Below are 22,298 nucleotides of genomic sequence, written 5' to 3' on the forward strand. Positions count from 1 at the left end.
ATGGTATATCAGACCGTATACCACGGGTATGACAAAACATTTATATTTTAAATTACGTTGGTAAACAGTTTATAATGGCAATAAGGCACCTCTGGGGTTTGTGATATCTGGCCAATATACCACGGCTAAGGGCTGTATCCTGGCACTTCGCGTTGCGTCATACATAAGAACAACCCTTAGCTGTGGTATATTGGCCATATACCTCCTCGGGCCTTATTGCTTAACTGTACAAGTGCATTAAATACTTTGGCATCATCTAACCAGAAGAGGTCACTATGTATTCTACCAAGTTTCATGAGTTGCCACCTCATCTCTCTACCAGTAAGCTGTGAGGCCTGCTGGAAACAACTAGAGTACTATTGAAAACTATCACAGTGATCAATATTCTGCATAAGTGTGCCTTATAGGTTCAATTTAAATGTAAGTTCTTATTATCATCATTGCATTCCCATTGCAGCATGTATTGTGCCTTCAGAAAGTATTCATACCCCTGGACTTATTTCAAAATATGGTTGTTACAGCCTGCATTCAAAATTGATTGCATTTATTTTTTTTCTCACCCATCTACACACAATAAGCCATAATGACAAATTGAAAACATGTTTTTGGACATTTTTTGCAAATGTTTTGAAAATTTAATTTAGACATATGTCATTTACATTTGTATTCACACGCCTGAGTCAATACATGTTAGAATCATCTTTGGCAGTGATTACAGCTGTGAGCCTTTCTGGGTAAGTGCCACGACTTCCACCGAAGGTGGCTCCTCTCCCTGTTCGGGCGGCGGTCGTCGTCACCGGTCTACTAGCTGCCACCGATTCCTTTTCTGTTGGTTTTGTGTTTATTGTTTTCACCTGTTCCTTGTTTGTGGTTAATTCAGGGCTATTGAAGCCTTCAAGGCCCGCCTGCTTTTGTGCGGGCTTGTTTATTTTTCTGTCAGGGGAGGTTTGTGTTCTGTTCCATTACGGATTGTTTGGTGTCCCGTTTTGTGGTCATTTGTGCCTGTTGTTTTTGGCGTGATCTTTTCTGGAACCTCTGTTAGACAGCCATTTTCCAGTCTTGCCATAGATTTTTAAGCGGATTTAAGTCGAAACTGTAACTAGGCCACTCAAGAACATTCAATGTAGTCTTGGTAAGCAACTCCAGTGTATATTTGGCCTTGTGTTTTAGGTTATTGTCCTGCTGAAAGGTGAATTCCAGTCTCCCAGTGTCTGCTGGAAAGCAGACTGAACCAGGTTATCCTCTAGAATTGTGCCTGTGCTTAGCTCTATTCCATTTTATTTTTATCCCCAAAAATCTCCCTAGTCCTTGCCGATGACAAGCATACCCATAATGCAGCCACCACCATGCTTAAAAATAGTGAGTGATACTGTGATACTCAGTAATGTGTTGTGTTGGATTTGCCCCAAACATAACTCTTTGTATTCAAAGAGAAAGAAAGATTTAAGAAAATGTACCAAATAAACTAAAGTAAAAACAGGTTATTCAGAACATTGAGTTAATTTCTTTGACACATTTTTTGCAGTTTGTTATTACAAACAGGATGCATGTTTTGGAATATTTGTATTCTGTACAGGGCTCCCGAGTGGCGCAGCGGTCTAAAGCACTGCATCTCAGCGCTAGAAGTGTCACTACACTACGATCCAGGGCTGTATCACAACTGGCCGTGATCGGGAGTGCCATAGGGCAGCGCACAATTGGCTCAGCGTCGTCTGGGTTAGGGGAAGGTTTGGCCGGGGTCGGCCATCATTAAAAATAAGCATTTGTTCTTAACTGACTTGCCTAGATAAATAAATAAAATACAGGCTTCCTCCTTTTCACTCTGTGATTTAGGTTAGTATTGTGGAGTAACTGGAATGTTGTTGATCCATCCTTAGTTTTCACCTATCATAGCCATTAATCTCTCTAACTGTTTTAAAATCCCTGAGCGGTTTCCTTCCTCTCCGGCAACTGAGTTAGGAAGGACGTCTGTATCTTTGTAGTGACTGGGTGTATTCATACACCATACAAAGTATAAATAATAACTTTACCATGCTCAAAGGGAAATTTAATGTTGGTGTTTTTCTTATTTTTTATTTTTTTTACCCATCTACCAATAGGTGCCCTTCTTCGCGAGGCATTGGAAAACCTCCCTGGTCTTTGTGGTCGAATCTGTGTTTGAAATTCATTGCTCGACTGAGGGATCTTAAAGATAATTGTATGTGTGGTAGTCAGAGATGAGGTAGTCATTCAAATATCATGGTAAACACTATAATTGCTTACAGAGTGATTCCATGAAACTTATTAAATCAAATAAAAATGTATTGGTCACATACACCTGTTTAGCAGATGTTATTGTGGGTGTAGTGAAATGTTTGTGTTTCTAGCTCCAACAGTGAAGAATATCTAACAAGTAATATCTTACAATTTCACAACAAATACCTAATACACACAATCTAAGTAAATATTTGGATGAGCAATGTCAGAGCGACATAGACTAAGAGAGTAGAATACAGTATATACATATGAGATGAGTAATGCAAAATATGTAAATATTATTAAAGTGATTAGTGTTCCATTATTAAAGTGTCTAGTGAATTCAAGTCTATATACACTACCGGTCAAAAGTTTTAGAACACCTACTCATTCAAGGGTTTTTCTTTATTTTTACTATTTTCTACATTGTAGAATAATAGTGAAGACATCAAAACTATGAAATAACACATATGGAATCATGTAGTAACCAAAAAGTGTTTAACAAATCAAAATATATTTTAGATTTGAGATTCTTCAAAAAGCCACCCTTTGCCTTGATGACAGCTTTGCACACTCTTGGCATTCTCTCAACCAGCTTCATGCAACTTGTAGACTTGTTTACGTGCTGCTGTGCGTTTTGTTGCTAACCTTACTTTGCTACCTGACAACTTTACAGTTTTTACTTTTTAATTACCGTTTATATTTTTTGTTTTTCCCCTCGCTCAACTTGTTTTCATTAAACTTTTTCACTCGGGACGCTTTATCTGGACGTGTTTCATCAGGACCTCCACCAGCCGAAGCTAAGTAGTAACATTAACACGATGCCTTCTAATTGCAGTCGCTGTACTCATAATATACAGGAGAACGATCGCCTTACGGCGAGGATAGCTGTGCTGCGAGCCCAGCTTCAGACGCAATCGTTAGGCAAGGGTAATTTCAGTGTAGGAAAGGATGAAACGGCGTCTGTGCCACCAGTAAGTACAGATAGTAGTATAAATCCCCTCGCACACTCCCCGCAGCCAGACAACTTTCTCCTTGCTTCTGGAGGGAAACGCTGTAGGAATGCTCAACCGGTGTTGCTCATTCAGCCAACAGAAACTTTCAACCGATTCTCACCATAAGCAGCGAGTCGGAGTCAGAGGCCGAGCCTTCTCTGGTCTCTACTCCTCCCGTTACGGGGTCTGAGAAGCCGAAGCCTCCCACCATTAGCTCTGACAAATTGAAAACCCTAGTCATTGGCGACTCCATTACCCGCTGTATTACACTTAAAACGAATCATCCAGCGATCATACACTGTTTACCAGGGGGCAGGGCTACCGACGTTAAAGCTAATCTGAAGAAGGTGCAGGCTAAAGCTAAAACTGGTGAGTGTAGAGAGTATAGGGATATTGTTGTACACGTCGGCACCAACGATGTTAGGATGAAACAGTCAGAGGTCACCAAGCGCAACATAGCTTCAGCGTGTAAATCAGCTAGAAAGACGTGTCGGCATCGAGTAATTGTCTCTGGCCCCCTCCCAATTAGGGGGAGTGATGAGCTCTACAGCAGAGTCTTACAACTCAATCTCTGGTTGAAAACTGTTTTCTGCCCCTCCCAAAAGATAGCATTTGTAGATAATTGGCCCTCTTTCTGGGACTCACCCACAAACAGTACCAAGGCTGGCCTGTTGAGGAGTGACGGACTCTATCCTAGCTGGGAGGGGTACTCTCATCTTATCTACGAACATAGACAGGGCTCTAACTCCCCTAGCTCCACAATGAGATAGGGTGCAGGCCAGGCAGCAGGCTGTTAGCCAGCCTGCCAGCTTACTGGAGTCTGCCACTAGCACTGTCAGTGTAGTCAGCTCAGCTATCCCCATTGAGACTGTGTCTGTGCCTCGACCTAGGTTGGGCAAAACTTAACATGGCAGTGTTTGTTTTAGCAATCTCACTGGAATAAAGACCTCCTCCATTCCTGCCATTATTGAAAGAGATCGTGATACCTCACATCTCAAAATAGGGCTACTTAATGTTAGATCCCTCACTTCCAAGGCAGTTATAGTCAATGAACTAATCACTGATCATAATCTTGATGTGATTGGCCTGACTGAAACATGGCTTAAGCCTGATAAATGTACTGTGTTAAATGAGGCCTCGCCTCCTAGTTACACTGTGACCATATCCCCCGTGCATCCCGCAAAGGCGGAGGTGTTGCTAACATTTATGATAGCAAATTTCAATTTACAAAGAAAACCAGATGTTTTTGTCTTTTGAGCTTCTAGCCATGAAATCTATGCAGCCTACTCAATCACTTTTTATGGCTACTGTTTACAGGCCTCCTGGGCCATATACAGCGTTCCTCACTGAGTTCCCTTAATTCCTATTGGACCTTGTAGTCATGGCAGATAATATTCAAATTTTTGGTGACTTTAATATTCACATGGAAAAGTACACAGACCCACCCCAAAAGGCTTTCAGAGCCATCATCGACTCAGTGGATTGTCTCCGGACCTACTCACTGCCACAGCCATAATCTGGACCTAGTTTTGTCCCGTGCAATAAATGTTGAGGATCTTAATGTTTTTCCTCATAATCCTGGACTATCGGACCACCATTTTATTACTTTGCAATCGCAACAAATAATCTGCTCAGACCCCAACCAAGGATCATCAAAAGTTGTGCTATATATTCTCGGACAACCCAAAGATTCCTAGATGCCCTTCCAGACTCCCTCCGTCTCCCCAAGGACGTCAGAGTACAAAAATCAGTTAACCACCCAACTGAGGAACTCAATTTAACCTTGCACAATACCCTAGATGCAGTCGCACCCCTAAAAACTAAAAACATTTGTCTTAAGAAACTAGCTCCCTGGTATACAGAAAATACCCGAGCTCTGAAGCAAGCTTCCAGAAAATTGGAACGGAAATGGCGCCACACCAAACTGGAGGTCTTCCGACTAGCTTGGAAAGACAGTACTATGCAGTATCAAAGAGCCCTCACTGCTGCTCGATCATCCTACTTTTCCAACTTAATTGAGGAAAATAAGAACAATCCAAAATGTATTTTTGATACTGTCGCAAAGCTAACTAAAAAGCAGCATTCCCCAAGAGAGGATGGCTTTCACTTCAGCAATGATAAATTCTTGTACTTCTTTGAGGAAAAGATCATGATCATTAGAAAGCAAATTATGGACTCCTCTTTAAATCCGCATATTCCTCCAAAGCTCAGTTGTCCTGAGTCTGCACAACTCTGCCAGGACCTAGGATCAAGGGAGACACTCAAGTGTTTTAGTACTATATCTCTTGACACAATGATGAAAATAATCATGGCCTCTAAACCTTCAAGCTGCATACTGGACCCTATTCCAACTAAACTACTGAAAGAGCTGCTCCCTGTGCTTGGCCCTCCTATGTTGAACATAATAAACGGCTCTCTATCCACCGGATGTGTACCAAACTCACTAAAATTGGCAGTAATAAAGCGTCTCTTGAAAAAGCCAAACCTTGACACAGAAAATATAAACTATCGGCCTATATCGAATCTCCCATTCCTCTCAAAAAATGTGAAAAAGCTGTTTCGCAGCAACTCACTGCCTTCCTGAAAACAAACAATGTATACGAAATGCTTGTCTGGTTTTAGACCCCATCATAGCACTGAGACTGCACGTGTGAAGGTGGTAAATTACCTTTTAATGGCGTCAGACCGAGGCTCTGCATCTGTCCTCATGCTCCTAAACCTTAGTGCTGCTTTTGATACCATCGATCACCACATTCTTTTGGAAAGATTGGAAAACCAAATTGGTCTACACGGACAAATTCTGGCCTGGTTTAGAACTTATCTGTCGGAAAGGTATCAGTTTGTCTCTGGATGGTTTGTCATCTGACAAATCAACTGTACATTTCGGTGTTCCTCAACGTTCCGTTTTAGGACCACTATTGTTTTTACTATATATTTTGCCTCTTGGTGATGTCATTCGGAAACATAATGTTAACTTTCACTGCTATGCGGATGACACACAGCTGTACATTTCGATGAAACATGGTGAAGCCCCAACATTTCCCATGCTGGAAGCCTGTGCTTCAGACATAAGGAAGTGGATGGCTGCAAATGTTCTAATTTTAAACTCGGACGAAACAGAGATGCTTGTTCTAGGACCCAAGCAAAACAAAGAGATCTTCTGTTGAATCTGACAATTAATCTCGATGGTTGTAAAGTCGACTCAAATAAAACTGAAGGACCTCGGCGTTACTCTGGACTCTGATCTCTCTTTTGACTGTTTCAAGGACAGCTTTTTTCCATCTTCGTAACATTGCAAAAATCAAGCTTTCTGTCCAAAAATGATGCAGAAACATTAATCCATGCTTTTGTCACTTCTAGGTTAGACTACTGCAATGCTCTACTTTCCATCTACCCGGATAAAGCGCGAAACACGGCTGCTAGAATCTTGACTGGAACCAAAAAATGTGATCATATTACTACAGTGCTAGCCTCTCTACACTGGCTTCCTGTTAAGGCAAGGGCTGATTTCAAGGTTTTACTGCTAACCTACAAAACATTACATGGGCTTGCTCCTACTTATCTCTCTTGGTCCTGCTGTACAGACCTACACGTCTGCTACGGTCACAAGACGCAGGCCTCCTAACTGTTCCTAGAATTTCTAAGCAAACAGCTGGAGGCAGGGCTTTCTCCTATAGAGCTCTATTTTTATGGAATGGTCGGCCTATCCATGTGAGAGACGTAGACTCGGTCTCAACCTTTAAGTCTATATTGAAGACCCATCTCTTCAGTAGGTCCTATGATTGAGTGTAGTCTGGCCCATGAGTGTGAAGATGAACGGAAAGGCACTGGAGCAACGAACCGCCCTTGCTGTCTCTGCCTGGCCGGTTCCCCTCTCTCCACTGGGATTCTCTGCCTCTAACCCTATTACAGGGGCGTCATTTGAGTGGGTTGAGTCACTGACGTGATCTTCATGTCTGGGTTGGCACCCCCCCATTGGGTTGTGCCGTGGCGGTGATCTTTGTGGGCTATACTCGGCCTTGTCTCAGGGTGGTAAGTTGGTGGTTGAAGATATCCCTCTAGTGGTGTGGGTGCTGTGCTTTGGCAAAGTGGGTGGGGTTATATCCTGCCTGTTTGTCCCTGTCCGGGGGTATCGTCGGATGGTGCCACAGTGTCTCCCGACCCCTCCTGTCTCAGCCTCCAGTATTTATGCTGCAGTAGTTTGTGTCAGGGGGCTAGGGTCAGTCTGTTATATCTGGAGTATTTCTCCTGTCTTATCCGGTGTCCTGTGTCAATTTAATTATACTCTCTCCAGTTCTCTCTTTCTTTCTTTCTCTCTCTGAGGACCTGAGCCCTAGGACCATGCCTCAGGACTCCCTGGCCTGATGACTCCTTGCTGTCTCCAATCCACCTGGCCGTGATGCTGCTCCAGTTACAACTGTTCTGCCTGCGGCTATGAAACCCTGCCAACTGACATTTACTCCTGAGGTGCTGACCTGTTGCACCCTCGACAACCACTGTGGTTATTATTATTTGACCCTGCTGGTCATCTATGAACATTTGAACGTCTTGGCCATGTTCTGTTATAATCTCTTCCCGGCACAGCCAGAAGAGGACTGGCCTCCCCTCATAGCCTGGTTCCTCTCTAGGTTTCTTCCTAGGTTCTGGCCTTTCTAGGGAGTTTTTCCTAGCCACCGTGCTTCTACACCTGCATTGCTTGCTGTTGGGGTTTTAGGCTGGGTTTCTGTATAGCACTTTGAGATATCAGCTGATGTAAGATGGGCTATATAAATACATTTGATTTGATGAGGTAGTCACCTGGAATACATTTCAATTAACAGGTGTGCCTTGTTAAAAGTTAATTTGTCGAATTTCTTTCCTTAATGCGTTTGAGCCAATCAGTTGTGTTGTGACAAGGTAGGGGGAGTATACAGAAGATGGCCTTATTTGGTAAAAGACCACGTCCATATTATGGCAAGAACAGCTCAAATAAGTAAAGAGAAACGACAGTCCATCATTACTTTAAGACCTGGAGTTCAGTCAATACGGAAAATGTCAAGAACTTTGAAAGTTTCTTCAAATGCAGTCACAAAAATCATCAAGCACTATGATGAAACTGGCTCTCATGAGGACCGCCACAGGAATGGAAGACCCAGAGTTACCTCTGCTACAGAGGATAAGTTCATTAGAGTTACCGGCCTCAGAAATTGCAGCCCAAATAAACGCTTCACTGAGTTCAAGTTTCAGACACATCTCAACATCAACTGTTCAGAGGAGACTATGTGAATCAGGCCTTCATGGCCGAATAGCTGAAAAGAAACCACTACTAAAGGACACCAATAATAAGAAGAGACTTGCTTGGGCCAAGAAACACAAACAATGGACAATAGACCGGTGGAAATGTTAGATTTTTCGTTCCAACCACTATGTCTTTGTAAGACGTGTATTTCCCACCGTGAAGCATGGAGGAGGAGGTGTTGTAGTGTGGGGGTGCTTTTCTGGTGACACTGTCTGTGATTTATTTAGAATTCAAGGCACACTTAACTAGCATGGCTAGCACAGCATTCTGCAGCGTTATGCCATCCCATCTGGTTTGGGTTTAGTGGGACTATTATTTGTTTTTCAACAGGACAATGACCCAACACACCTCCAGGCTGTGTTAAGGCTATTTGACCAAGAAGGAGAGTGATTGAGTGCTGCATCAGATAACCTGGCCTCCACAATCCCCCGACCTCAACCAAATTGAGATGGTTTGGGATGAGTCGGACTGCAGAGGGAAGGAAAAGCAGCCAACAAGTGCTCAGCATATGTTCGAACTCATTCAAGACTGTTGGAAAAGCATTCCTGGTGAAGCTGGTTGAGAGAATGCCAATGGTGTGCAAAGCTGTAATCAAGGCAAAGGGTGGCTATTTGAAGAATCTCATAAAATATATTTTGTTTTGTTTAACACTGTTTTGTTTACTACATGATTCCATATCTGTTATTTCATATTGGTGATGTCTTCACTGTTATTCTACAATGTATAAAATAGTAAAAATATAGAAAAACCCTTGAATGAGTAGGTGTTCTAAAACTTTTGACCGGTAGTGTATATAGGGCAGCGGCCTCTAATGTGCTTGTGATGGCTATTTAACAGTCGGATGGCCTTGAGATTGAAAAACAGCTTCTATGTCTCGGTCCCAGCTTTGATGCATCTTTACTGACCTCGCCTTCTGGATGATAGCAGCGTGAACAGGCAGTGGCTTGGGTGGTTGTTGTCCTTGATGATCTTTATGGCCTTCCTTTGACATCTGGTGCTGTAGGTGTCCTGGAGGGCAGGTAGTTTGCCCCCGGTGATGGGTTGGGCAGACCGCACTACCCTCTGGAGAGCCCTGCGGTTGCGGGCAGTGCAGTTGCCGTACCAGGCGGGGATACAGCCCGACAGGCTGCTCTCAATTGTGGATCTGTAAAAGTTTGTGGGTTTTAGGTGCCAAGCCAAATTTCTTCAGCCTCCTGAGGTTGAAGAGGCGCTGTTGCGCCTTCTTCACCACACTGTCTGTGTGGGTGGACCATTTCAGTTTGTCAGTGATGTGTACGCCGAGGAACTTGTGACTTGTTAAGCACATTTTTACTCCTGAATTTATTTAGGCTTGCCATAAGAAAGGGGTTGAATACTTATTGACCTAAGCCATTTAAGCTTTTAATTTTGTATTAATTTATAAAAAATGTAATAACATAATTCCACTTTGACATTATGGGGTATTGTGTGTAGGCCAGTGACACAAAATCTCAATTTAAATCCATTTTAAATTCAGGCTGTAACACAACAGAATGTGGAAAAAGTCAAGCGGTGTGATTTGAATACTTTCTGAAGACACTGTAAACCTACTGTACATAAATACAATGCATCTTTACAGCATTCTGCATGAGATGACTGGGGTAGTTTTGTCTGTCAGGATGATCAAATCGATAAATGTGACTTAAATTGTTAAACATTAGGCCTACCGACAATTGTAATAGCTGTTGTAATAACATAATAACTGTAATTTTTATGTTTGTTAAAGTCAACCAAGATGCAATTCTAATTGGGCTAAAAGGCCTATTCTAGAAACATGAATCCATGAGGACAGAGATTATGTAAATTTTAATGGAATAAACTTGTATTTTTTTTGTAAGGTTGCATAACAAATTCCTCGTGTATAAACCTGTAGCAAATGTTACATTGGCTGTCCAGAGCACAGACACACACTGGTCTTATGGCCCAATAGGATATTGAGGGGGACGATCCCAGCGTAGCTCTCTCAGAGCCCTTGACTGGTTGCTGCAACTTGTGGGCAGGGCCATCATACTGCTTGGATTTTTCCGTACATTTTCATACGATTAGAAGCAATATTTCCTTCATAGCCAAAACGTCGCTGCGCCGGACTCCTTGCTTTCTGATAGTCCACCATTTTATATTGCTGTAGGTCTAAAGGATTTTAAATATTTGTTTTAATATATTGGACTTTGCTTTACGAAGGGACAACTCTCTATTATGATGGAAATTGAGATGCCTAAAATTCATCCTAGTCAACAGGTAAATCATCTTTTGTTTTCTATATATATATTTAGGCTATTATGTGAAACTATAGCTCAAGGTTGACCTATAGCCTATTGACGCAATGCTAGACAATAGCCTCATTGTTGAAAAAATATATTGTATTGTATATTTCAAACGGTTGAAATAAAATTAGGCTAATTAAAACGATTCATATGTTACCTGATTAATAAAACTGTCATGTTCAACTCAAATGTGCGTTTCCCACACTACTCCTTATATTGTTTCATAAGTTAATGAAATTAAACGACTGCATCGTAAATATGTTCTTATAGGCTATCATAATCATATTTGTGAACTTCTAGTGCTGTAGTTTTGACATTTGTAAATACATTAGGCTACTACTGCATGTAGCTCTACAGTTTGTGTCTGCGCTGTAGTCGACAGACGCGTTCATAGAAAATTCTGCCAAGTCATGGATGGAAGTCTAACCGGTTCATCCAACTCAATTCCGTGTGGGCTAAAAAAATAACAGTAAAACATCCGTTTAATTTCGAAGTCCGTGTGTAATGATGCAATTATTGTCCAGTAAAACATATGTCAAGGTGACGATGACGACAGTTTTCCCGAGACTGTCTTTTTCTTTTAATTTCAGTGCTTGTTTTTTGGCTGTCGGAATCCCCCCATGCGCCACTAGAGCCCCATAGCGTTTTTCCCGTAAAGATGGCAACTATTGGCCTACCAGTAACCTAACGAAACCGGTGTTAAATAACCGACCATAGACGGTAGAGAAAGCGAGACATCTCATGGTCACATTTGTTCTGGTCGGGGCCAGTAAGTACCCCAGAGCCAGCTGTTATTGGACAGTTTCCCCATTGAAAAAATAATAAATATATATATATAAGTGGGCGTTACCTCTCTCGCGTGAGCCATGTAAGAGATTTGATTTGATGTAAGAGATTATGGAGGTAAGCATGCTCACGTGAGAGTGGGAACGCCCACTTACAAAGATAGGAAACTTGACAATTTTTCCAATGGTTAACTGCCTCAGTAAAATGTCTTTATTCCTCCACCATCTTTGTGCCTACTTCGCCCCATACAACTAACTGATTGCACAATCTCAGGCTGCCCAGTCTGGAATTTAGTTTCTTTTCTTTTCCATGATGAAGGCTACACAGGTCCTCTGTAGAGTTAAATTGGTTGTGTCAAATTGAGAAATATATGTAGGGTTAAGCCCTAGACTTGTTATAATGACCCAAAAGTGGTTGTAGCTCTGTAGCTGACCTTCAAATCAAATTTGATCAAATCACATTTTATTTGTGACATGCGGCAAATACAACAGATGTAGACCTTACTTACAAACCCTTAACCAACAATGCAGTTTTAAGAAAACAATTAAGTGTTAAGTAAAAAAAATAGATAATTAAAAAATACAAGTAACAAATAATTAAAGAGCTGCAGTAAAATAACAATAGCGAGGCTATATACAGGGAGTACCGGTACAGAGCCAATGTGTGAGGGCACCGGTTATTCAAGGTAATTGAGGTAAAATGTACATGTAGGTAGAGTTAAAGTGAGTATGCATAGATAATCAACAGAGAGTAGAAGCAGCGTAAAAGAGGACCCATGCTGTAGAATTTTTTTGGGATCTGAGGACCCATGCCAAGTCTTTTCAGTCTCCCGAGGGGGAATAGGCTTTGTCGTTCTCCCTTCACGACTGTCTTAGTGTGTTTGGACCATGATAGTTTGTTGGAGATGTGGACACCAAGGAACTTGAAGCTCTCAACCTGCTCCACAACAGCCCCGTCGATGAGAATGGGGGCATGCTCGGTCCTACATTTCCAGTAGTCCACAATCATCTCCTTTGTCTTGACCACGTTGAGGGATAGGTTGTTATCCTGGCACCACACGGCCAGGTCTCCGACCTTTTCCCTATAGGCTGTCTCATCGTTGTCGGTGATCAGGCCTACCACTGTTCAGGCCTACCACTGTTGAGTCATCTGCAAACTTAATGATGGTGTTGGTGTCATGCCTGACCATGCAGTCATGAGTGAACAGGGAGTACAGGAGGGGACTGAGCACACACCCATGAGGGGCCCCCGTGTTGAGGATCAGCGTGGCGGATGTGTTGTTACCTACCCTTACCACCTGGGGGCTACAGACGTGAGTGCTATGGGTCGGTAGTCATTTAGGCATGTTACCTTAGTGTTCTTGAGCACAGGGACTATGGTGGTCTGCTTGAAACATGTAGGTATTACAGACTCAGTCAGGGACAGGTTGAAAATGTCAGTGAAGACACTTGCTAGTTGGTCAGCGCATGCTCTGAGTACAAGTCCTGGTAATCCATCTGACCCTGCGGCCTTGTGAATGTTGACGTGTTTAAAGGTCTTTCTTACATCGGCTATGGAGAGCGTTATCACACAGTCATCCGGAACCGCTGATGCTCTCATGCATGCTTCAGTGTTACTTGCCTCGAAGCGGGCATAGAAGTAATTTAGTTCATCTGGAGGCTCGTGTCACTGGGCAGCTCGCCTCTGTGCTTCCTTTTGTAGTCTGTAATAGTTTGCAAGCCCTGCCACGTCCGACGAGCGTCAGAGGTGGTGTAGTACGATTCAATCTTAGTCCTTTATTGACGCTTTGCCTGTTTGATGGTTCGTCAGAGGGCATAGCGGGATTTATTATAAGCTTCCGAGTTAAAGTTTCACTCCTTTCACTGTGGGGACGACGTCATTGATGCACTTATTGATGAAGCCAGTGACTGATGTGGTGTACTCCTCAATGCCATCTGAAGAAGTCCTGTAGTTTAGCATCTGCTTAATCTGACCACTTTTATATTGACCGAGTCACTGGTGCTTCCTGCTTTAGTTTTTGCTTGTGTAAGCAGGAATCAGGAGGATACAATTATGGTCAGATTTGCCAGAGCAGCTTACCGATCACTGTACTTGTACACAGCCAATCTGTAAATAGCACACCCAACTACCTCATCCCCATATTATTATCTACCCTCTTGCTTTTTTATACCCCAGTATCTCTACTTGCACATCATCATCTGCACATCTATCACGCCAGTGTTATTGCTAAATTGTAATTATTTTGCCTCTATGGCCTATTTATTTCCTTTCCTCCCTACTCTTCTACATTTGCACATGCTGTACATAGATTTTTCTATTGTGTTATTGACTGTACCTTTGTTTGTGTGTAACTCTGTGTTGTTTTTGTCGCACTGCTTTGCTTTATCTTGGCCAGGTCGCAGTTGTAAATGAGAACTTGTTCTCAACTGGTCTACCTGGTTAAATAAAATGTGAAATGTAAGAAAACAAATAACGTGAAGAAAGACACACAATTGGTTGGGGGATAATAAAACTGCACCATCTTGCTACCTTGGTTTTATCAATTGAATAACAGGTTTCCCCCTAGATTAAGACTAAACCCGAGTTTAGTCATGTTTAGAAGGTAAGTCTACTTAGTTGTTTTAACCAGACGCTTTTCTTTTGTGAATAAAAATATAGTCATCTGACTCCCAAGTAGGGGCGGTATGCTCTTCAAGCAGCAATGTATCATGAAACAACACAGAGGTGCATTTTGGGACCGTTTCCTGGACACAGATTAAGCCTAGTCCTGGATTTAAAAGCAAACACACGAAAATGCTTTTTGGTCAAGGCTGAATGTATGTCCAGGAAACCTTACTCTATCTCACAGCTCTGTACTGTTACTGGCGCTTACAATTCCTTTGGTTGGCTTGTTTTGTAAAAGTGCTGTTTCTTCACCTAATACAGTTGTTTTATTCTGTTTGAGTTGCTGGAAGTACAAATACAGCTACTCAAAGTCTGTCTGTTTGGTTTTAAACAAAGAGATTATTTTTGAGCATGAAAAAAATGATGTTTTTATTTACACTCATTTGCAGAATCGACCAGAAAATGAAGCATATATTTTTTACAAGCCCAGTTCCTTATTTGTAGTCCAGACCTCCTCTGAGTTACAGATAAAGGTAACTAACATGGTACCTTAGTACATTTATACTATTCATGAGTATTTTGTGGATACATACTTCACTCCACCAATATAGTTTATAACAAAATAGTTACTGAGTTATAACTTGAAGTCATTCAGCTGTTCATCCAAATAGTTACATCATCCTCTTTTAGAGACGATCTATGAAAGGGGAGGATTCAGTCATTTGTGAATGTACACAGATCACTCATCTCTGCATGAATATAGTGTGGTGTTGACATGAAAAGAGGCTCTTGGGAAAATCATATTTTTTTCCCTCGAAAGGGGATTCTACAATAACATATTTTATGACACTAGGAATCCATCCTGTATGAGGAAAGTGTCTATAAAATGTCCCGTGTATATAGAGACTGTGAACATAGGTCACTTCATATACAATTGTTTACTCACTGTGTATGTACTATATTCTATAATCACCACATTTTTATATATTTTTTTATTTAACTAGGCATAGCCCATTCTAATATACTGTACATACCATTTTATTTTCCGAGTTATATACTGTCTAAAAACACCACATATTTATGTCCTGCATTCTGACACGGCTCACTCTAAAATATCTATATTGGATTGTTAATTGGACTCGTTCTGACATTTCTTGATTTCTTGTTTAGATTTATAGATTATCTGTACTGTATTTGCTAGACATTCTACTGCACTGTTGGAGCTAATAATCGGTGTACGCGACCAATAAGATTTGATTTGATTCGAAAATAATAAGGCTTTGTATGCCTATTTTTCAAGATTTCTTTACTCTTCTAGACTGTAAGTGATATTTGTGGGTGGTTGTGTGGGCCATTCTTCATCCTCTCCAGAGCCATAATGTATCACCTATGGTTTTGTGTACTCACTACCCAGACCAAGATTAATAGTGAGACTTACAGCCCTAACCAGACGTTGTGACTTTAAAGGCTTTAGTGGTCGTGGATTAATGCTGGATTTGACATGACACCCATGAGGCTATTAGGGTTAAAGAGTTCCCAACTGCACTGCAGAGAGAGAGAGAATGTTTGTTATAACTATTTCTGAATTTAAAGATAATAGGTTGTGTGTTTAATTATATCATTAACATTAATTATATAATTAAACATTGTTTTGGGATTTTTTGTGGCCATGTTTAACACTTGATTTGGTCGACAAGTTACACCTCAATTACTTCTGCTCATTCCATTTACAAGAGTTATCTATGTCGAAATCTACACCAAGCCCCGAAATCTTTCCCACACCACATCCTCTTTGCTCTCCCTTCCACTTTGTTAGTCATCTGATCTGTTTCTCTTGACATCCTCTCTCTGCTCTGTTTATGTTACCCAGTCTCTCTGAAAGTATCATTGTCCTTCTTCTTTTAGGCAACAAATAGGCACATCCTCAGAGCTTTCCTTGTGACCTAATATGTTGGGTTAATGCAATCTCACAAGTCCTTTGTGAAATGTTTCCTTCTGTATATAAGGTCTGTGTAATGGATGTTAAGACGGCCCCAGGGGAGACCAGCACAGTTTATCTCTGGACATTCCTGACTGAACAGACAGGCAGCTAATAACCGCCAGACTCTGCGAGGCATACCAGGAGGTCCTAGTGGTGTTGCTACTGTATACACCAGAGGGGACATAGTAAGAACTTTGTCTGAACATATTTGCACCAAACCTTCCTTGCCAGATCTCAAGCTGATATGGTTATCAAAATACAGTAATATGGTGCAGTGTTGTTTATCAAATAAAAAGTAGAAAACATTTGTAAAGTAAATAATTCCGCACATGTGCAGAAGATTCGGTTTTCTAGCTATCTGGAAAAGGCATCCCATGTTTTCGGCAACGCAGCCACTCTGTAAAACTGTTTTTACTCCGTAAAACTCTGTTTTAATTTTAAGCTGTATCAATGAACTTTTCTCCTCAGAGTGATCAATGATTTCATTCGTTTTTGAGTTAGTGATATTACATTTGACCTGCTGTCCTTTGATTTATTTGGTTGAGAGACTAATCAAGAGAGTCACCAGCTGAGAGACACATCTCCTCTGGGTGAATAAAAAAAAAAATATATATATATTTAATCTTTATTTAACTAGGCAAGTCAGTTAAGAACAAAGTCTTATTACAATGACGGCCTACCCCGGCCAAACCCGGACGACGCTGGGCCAATTGTGCGCCGGGCTATGGGACTCCCAATCACGGCCAGTTGTGATACAGCCTGGAAATGAACCAATGTCTGTAGTGCCTTAGACCGCTGTGATACAGCCTGGAAATGAACCAAGGTCTGTAGTGACGCCTCTAGCACTGAGATGCAGTGCCTTAGACCGCTGTGATACAGCCTGGAAATGAACCAATGTCTGTAGTGCCTTAGACCGCTGTGATACAGCCTAGAATGGAACCAGGGTGTCTGTAGTACCTTAGACCACTGTGATACAGCCTAGAATGGAACCAGGGTGTCTGTAGTGCCTTAGACTGCAGTGATACAGCCTAGAATGGAACCAGGGTGTCTGTAGTACCTTAGACCACTGTGATACAGCCTAGAATGGAACCAGGGTGTCTGTAGTACCTTAGACCACTGTGATACAGCCTAGAATGGAACCAGGGTGTCTGTAGTACCTTAGACTACTGTGATACAGCCTAGAATGGAACCAGGGTGTCTGTAGTACCTTAGACCACTGTGATACAGCCTAGAATGGAACCAGGGTGTCTGTAGTACCTTAGACCACTGTGATACAGCCTAGAATGGAACCAGGGTGTCTGTAGTACCTTAGACTACTGTGATACAGCCTAGAATGGAACCAGGGTGTCTGTAGTACCTTAGACCACTGTGATACAGCCTAGAATGGAACCAGGGTGTCTGTAGTACCTTAGACCACTGTGATACAGCCTAGAATGGAACCAGGGTGTCTGTAGTACCTTAGACCACTGTGATACAGCCTAGAATGGAACCAGGGTGTCTGTAGTACCTTAGACCACTGTGATACAGCCTAGAATGGAACCAGGGTGTCTGTAGTGCCTTAGACCGCTGCGCCACTCGGGAGCAGTTGGGGAAAATGGAGAAGTGCATCTATTATTCATGCTGCTTCTTGCTAGTACTGCTGTCGTCAGACACCCGGAGGGACGGGGCGTGGCACTGGAGAGACACAGTAGCTGTACTCCTTCACAGCAGGGAAACACTTCCTTGTTCCTCCTCACCAATCTCCTTTTCATCTGGTCACAGTCTGTGTGGTGCTTTGTGAGTTCCGGTCTAACTTGTTGTCTGTTGGCAGGACATAGACCTGATTGACATCCTGTGGAGGCAGGACATAGATCTGGGTGCGGGGCGCGAGGTGTTTGACTACTGCCAGCGTCAGAAGGAGCACGAGCTGCAGCAGCAGAGGGAGCAAGAGGAGGACAAGAGGCTGCAGCAGCAGAAGGAGCAGGAGAAGGCCCTGCTTGCTCAGCTGCAGCTGGATGAGGAGACGGGGGAGTTTGTGCCCCGCCTTGCGACCAGCGGACAGCCACTGCAGACGGCTACCTCCGCCGCATCCTCTCAAGTCATACAGGTACCGTACACACACACAGCTGTCAGTCATGTCAGGGGCTGGCCACTCCCCTCCCAGCTGCAGCTGCTCTGTAGCTAGGTAACAACCTCATCCAGTGTAATTAGGGAAACACAGGTGGCTTTGTAGTTTTGCATTAGTGAATTTGGCTGTATAGAAACTGCTCTGTGGAGTGCTTTGTCTAAGGTAGCGCAATGCTCTCTGCTCAAATTCTTACCTATTCTTTAGCAAGTCGGGCATTTTCAAACACAATGTTGAAATGGATGCAGTGTCAAGAATAGAGGGAATTTAGATGAAAAGCTGAAGTGCTTTGAATCTTTGCTTTCAGGATGTCAGCTTCACTGTAGACGGGGATGCCATGTCATTTGATGAATGTATGCAGCTGCTGGCAGAGACATTTCCTTTGGTAGAGGCAACTGAGGTAAGAATACAGGCTTTCACTATTACCTTTAAAAATATGCTTACCAAGATTTCTAATTAAGCAATAAGGACAGAAGGGGTGTGGTAAATGGCCAGTATACCATGGCTAAGGGTTGTTCTTAGCCACAACGCAACACGGAATGCCTGGACACAGCCCTTAGCCGTGGTATATTGGCCATATACCACAAACCTCAGAGGTGCCTTATTGCTATTATAAACTGGTTACAAAAGTAATTATATATTTTTTGTCATACCTGTGGTATACGGTCAGAAATACCATGGCTGTCAGCCAATCAGCATTCAGCGCTCAAACCACCAAGTTTCTAATGAACAATATATAATGTTGTATATACCTGTCTTTTACATTATTTCCCTCCCTTGTTTGTGTTGTAGACTACCTCTTCCTGTCTGGACGCCGCCGTAGCTCCAGCACCCAACAGCAGCCACATCATGATGAAGTCTGATCCGCCAGCTTTGACCCAGCTGCCCCTACTCCCAGCCCCACTGCCCCCACAAAGGACCTCCCCAGATTTGGAGCAGGCCTGGATGGAGCTTTTGTCCCTCCCTGAGCTGCAGGTACAATACGAATATTCTACCGTCTCTGTGGTGTAACAAGCACTCAAAGAATGCATGGATGGCAGCAGCCAGGTATGCATGAGAGGACATACTCATCTTTTGTTTTGTGTGTTTGAATGGGACACAGCGGAAGAAGATACTACTCAGCTAATGCCACTGTGATCAGGTTCCCACATAGCACTGTTGACTCCGAGCAGGGGGAGGGAAAGTCTCAAATGGTGTGAAGCTGCTTGTGTCCTTAGTAGAACATAAAATAGCTTCTAATACTTCAGCAGTTAGTGAAGGTAGTAGCATGGAAACAAGAAAGAAGATACTTTACTTACAGTACAAATACAATGCGTAATTTAATGCAAAAAAATGTTAGTCAATTTAGGAATCGCACTTTATTTGCAATATTGAACCTGTGCAAAGTTTCAGCTACTATTGGCAATAAAAAGGTTTGAAACCAAGGTTTAATAAATGATTAGTAAAAACTGAACAACAGCTAATCCATATGATGGTTCTATACTGCATATTACATTAACGTTACATCTTGATGTCTAATAAACTGCATGGGTTACTGGATTTGTTTTGATGCTTCTGAATCTTGTTTTCTAGCAATGTCTGAATATGGAAATGGAGGATACACGGGAGCAGACTGGACGATATCTGCCCACTAACACCACCCCTGAGGATCCAAACTACAGCTTCTACCCATTGCCCAACCTGGAAGAGGTGGCATCAAACACAGCAGATGTCTGCCCACCTGAATTCATCAACACCTTTGAGGAGAGCTTTCCCAACATGGCTCCACTGGACCATCTCAGTCAGATGACCCTGAAGGCTCCAGACCTCAATACTCATTTCAGTGCAGACACTTTCTGTGACGTATTTTACCCAGACGTTGTCAACACAAAAGTGACCGGTGTCACCCTGCCTTGTGGCCAAGGAAATGGAGGTAACTCATTGGCAGAAATACCAAACAAGCCTACTTTTAGACCAATGGAATTACAGGACCTTTCTCCTGGAGATACATTTGACAGAGACAACAAACCTGAGATAATGACAGAATGTCCAGATTCTGATTCAGGTGTTTCTGTGGAGGCAAGCTCATACTCTAGCTCTCCTGAGAAATCCATGTATGGGGACCGCTCCTTTGGTGGCTACAGCGATTCAGACATGGATGAGATGGACAGTAACCCTGGGAGTGCACAGTCTGACTACTCTGAGATGTTCTCACTGTCTTTCCAACCAGATGGCTTGCAGACACCTCTTTCTGTGTTACCTCAGCAACGGGACAAAGAGCCCAAACATGGCAAGACTGAGCCAGATGACGAGACTGGCCACAGTGAACCCCCCTTCACCAAAGACAAGAAGAGGAGGCGCTCCGAGAAGCGTCTCTCTAGAGACGAGCAGCGAGCCAAGGCCCTCCAGATCCCCTTCACCGTGGACATGATCATCGAGCTGCCTGTGGACGACTTCAACGAGATGATGTCCAAGCACCAGCTCAACGAGGCCCAGCTGGCCCTGGTCAGAGACATCCGACGGCGGGGCAAGAACAAGGTGGCTGCCCAGAACTGCCGCAAGCGCAAGATGGAGAACATCACGGAGCTGGAATATGACCTGGACTCGCTGAAGGAGGAGAAGGAGCGACTGCAGACGGAGAAGACCAAGAACGACAGCAGCCTGCGGAAGATGAAGCAGCAGCTTAACACCCTGTACCTGGAGGTGTTCCGTCTGCTAAGGGACGAGGATGGGAAGCCCTATTCCCCGTTGGAGTACTCCCTCCAGCAGACGACCGATGGCACAGTCTTCCTCGTCCCCCGCATTAAAAAGACACTTATCAAGAAAAAGGACAGCTAGCACTTCTCTGCTTTACTACATGGTACAGCATTAGTAATAATACTATGCAAAGAATAACTTTGTAGTTGCTTGGCTTTAAGCGTTAGTAAAACAGCAGAACTGTTATATAGTTTTTGCCTACTCTTCTTGAATCTTTAATTATATTTGAGTTATTTTGTACTGTTCTCTATTTTCCCCAGATATTGTTTGTAAATACATTATTTGCTTTTGAGATATGAAAATGTGTATTGTATATATCATGTTTTTAGTATGCTAATTATATTGTTGCAATCACTGTTACTTCAAAGTCTGTTTTATAAACTTTAGGCTGATTTGCAGCTCCATTTCCTTTGTATGTCCTGACTCTTGTGCTTTTTAATTAAATAAACAGTTCATTTAGTCAGTTGGTCTCTTGCTTACTATTCAAATTAGGCCGATTCAGAAATGTACGCCTTTCCTACTAACTTCTCAGTAGTTGGTATTCAGATTAACAGACTTTTAGTGCATTTATGTAAAGAGATCCCTTTTTTAATTCGAATTTTCTCAATAGACTCACTAGAATATATGGAGAGAATAGGTTCAGAATATTGGAGATCGATGAATCAAAGCCATGTAACTCCACACATATTCGTCTCCTTTACAGCGCCAATTGGTAGATTTAAAAAAAATACTCTGACCTTATATATTATTTAGAGTTATGAAAGTATTTATGAATAATACAAAAACCGGTTTGGAGAGCCTTTACGCACTAAATATGTTTGTGATTGATCCTGAAAGTTGCCATTATTAAATTGTTCAAACCATTAATTATTGGAAGGTGAGAAAAGTGTAGAATATGGGTTGAACAGTAGGCTACACTAATCTACATTAATAATCCTCACTAATCAAGAAACTGATGACAATGGTCCAGTCATCGTGAACCTTGTGCCAGGCTGCAGGTATAAACGGATACTTATGGTTCAATTCATTAAATTTGAAATAGTCTACATGTCCGAAATTACTGCACAACATCTAATACGTTAGCCTAATATGATTCACTATTGCTAGCTATCCTCGGGTACAACCACACGAACGTGACAGATGAAAGGAAGATAGACTAACGTTGTATTGGGATGATGCAAAATGTAAGCAAACGAACACTAAAGTGACAGTTATAAATGTATGTGGGTATAACTGATGGTGGCTATCGATAGTGGCTAATATTTAAAGCAATAAATCATGTGAAAAGTCGGTATAT

The 22,298-nt window shown here is 42.3% G+C and overlaps 1 protein-coding gene across 1 annotated transcript; it reads left to right on the forward strand.

Annotated features, from left to right (window-relative positions):
* Window positions 1–10,556: 10,556 nt before the first annotated feature.
* On the forward strand, window positions 10,557–21,464 carry LOC129816714 (nuclear factor erythroid 2-related factor 2-like). The gene is made up of 5 exons (XM_055871524.1): window positions 10,557–10,764; window positions 17,972–18,247; window positions 18,573–18,665; window positions 19,058–19,240; window positions 19,838–21,464. Exons 1-5 carry the CDS (start codon window positions 10,723–10,725, stop codon window positions 21,080–21,082), a joined length of 1,839 nt encoding a protein of 612 aa, XP_055727499.1. The 5' UTR covers window positions 10,557–10,722; the 3' UTR covers window positions 21,083–21,464.
* Window positions 21,465–22,298: the final 834 nt, after the last annotated feature.

This window comes from Salvelinus fontinalis, chromosome 19 (assembly GCF_029448725.1).
Source record: "Salvelinus fontinalis isolate EN_2023a chromosome 19, ASM2944872v1, whole genome shotgun sequence".
NCBI classification, from domain to species: Eukaryota; Metazoa; Chordata; class Actinopteri; order Salmoniformes; family Salmonidae; genus Salvelinus; species Salvelinus fontinalis.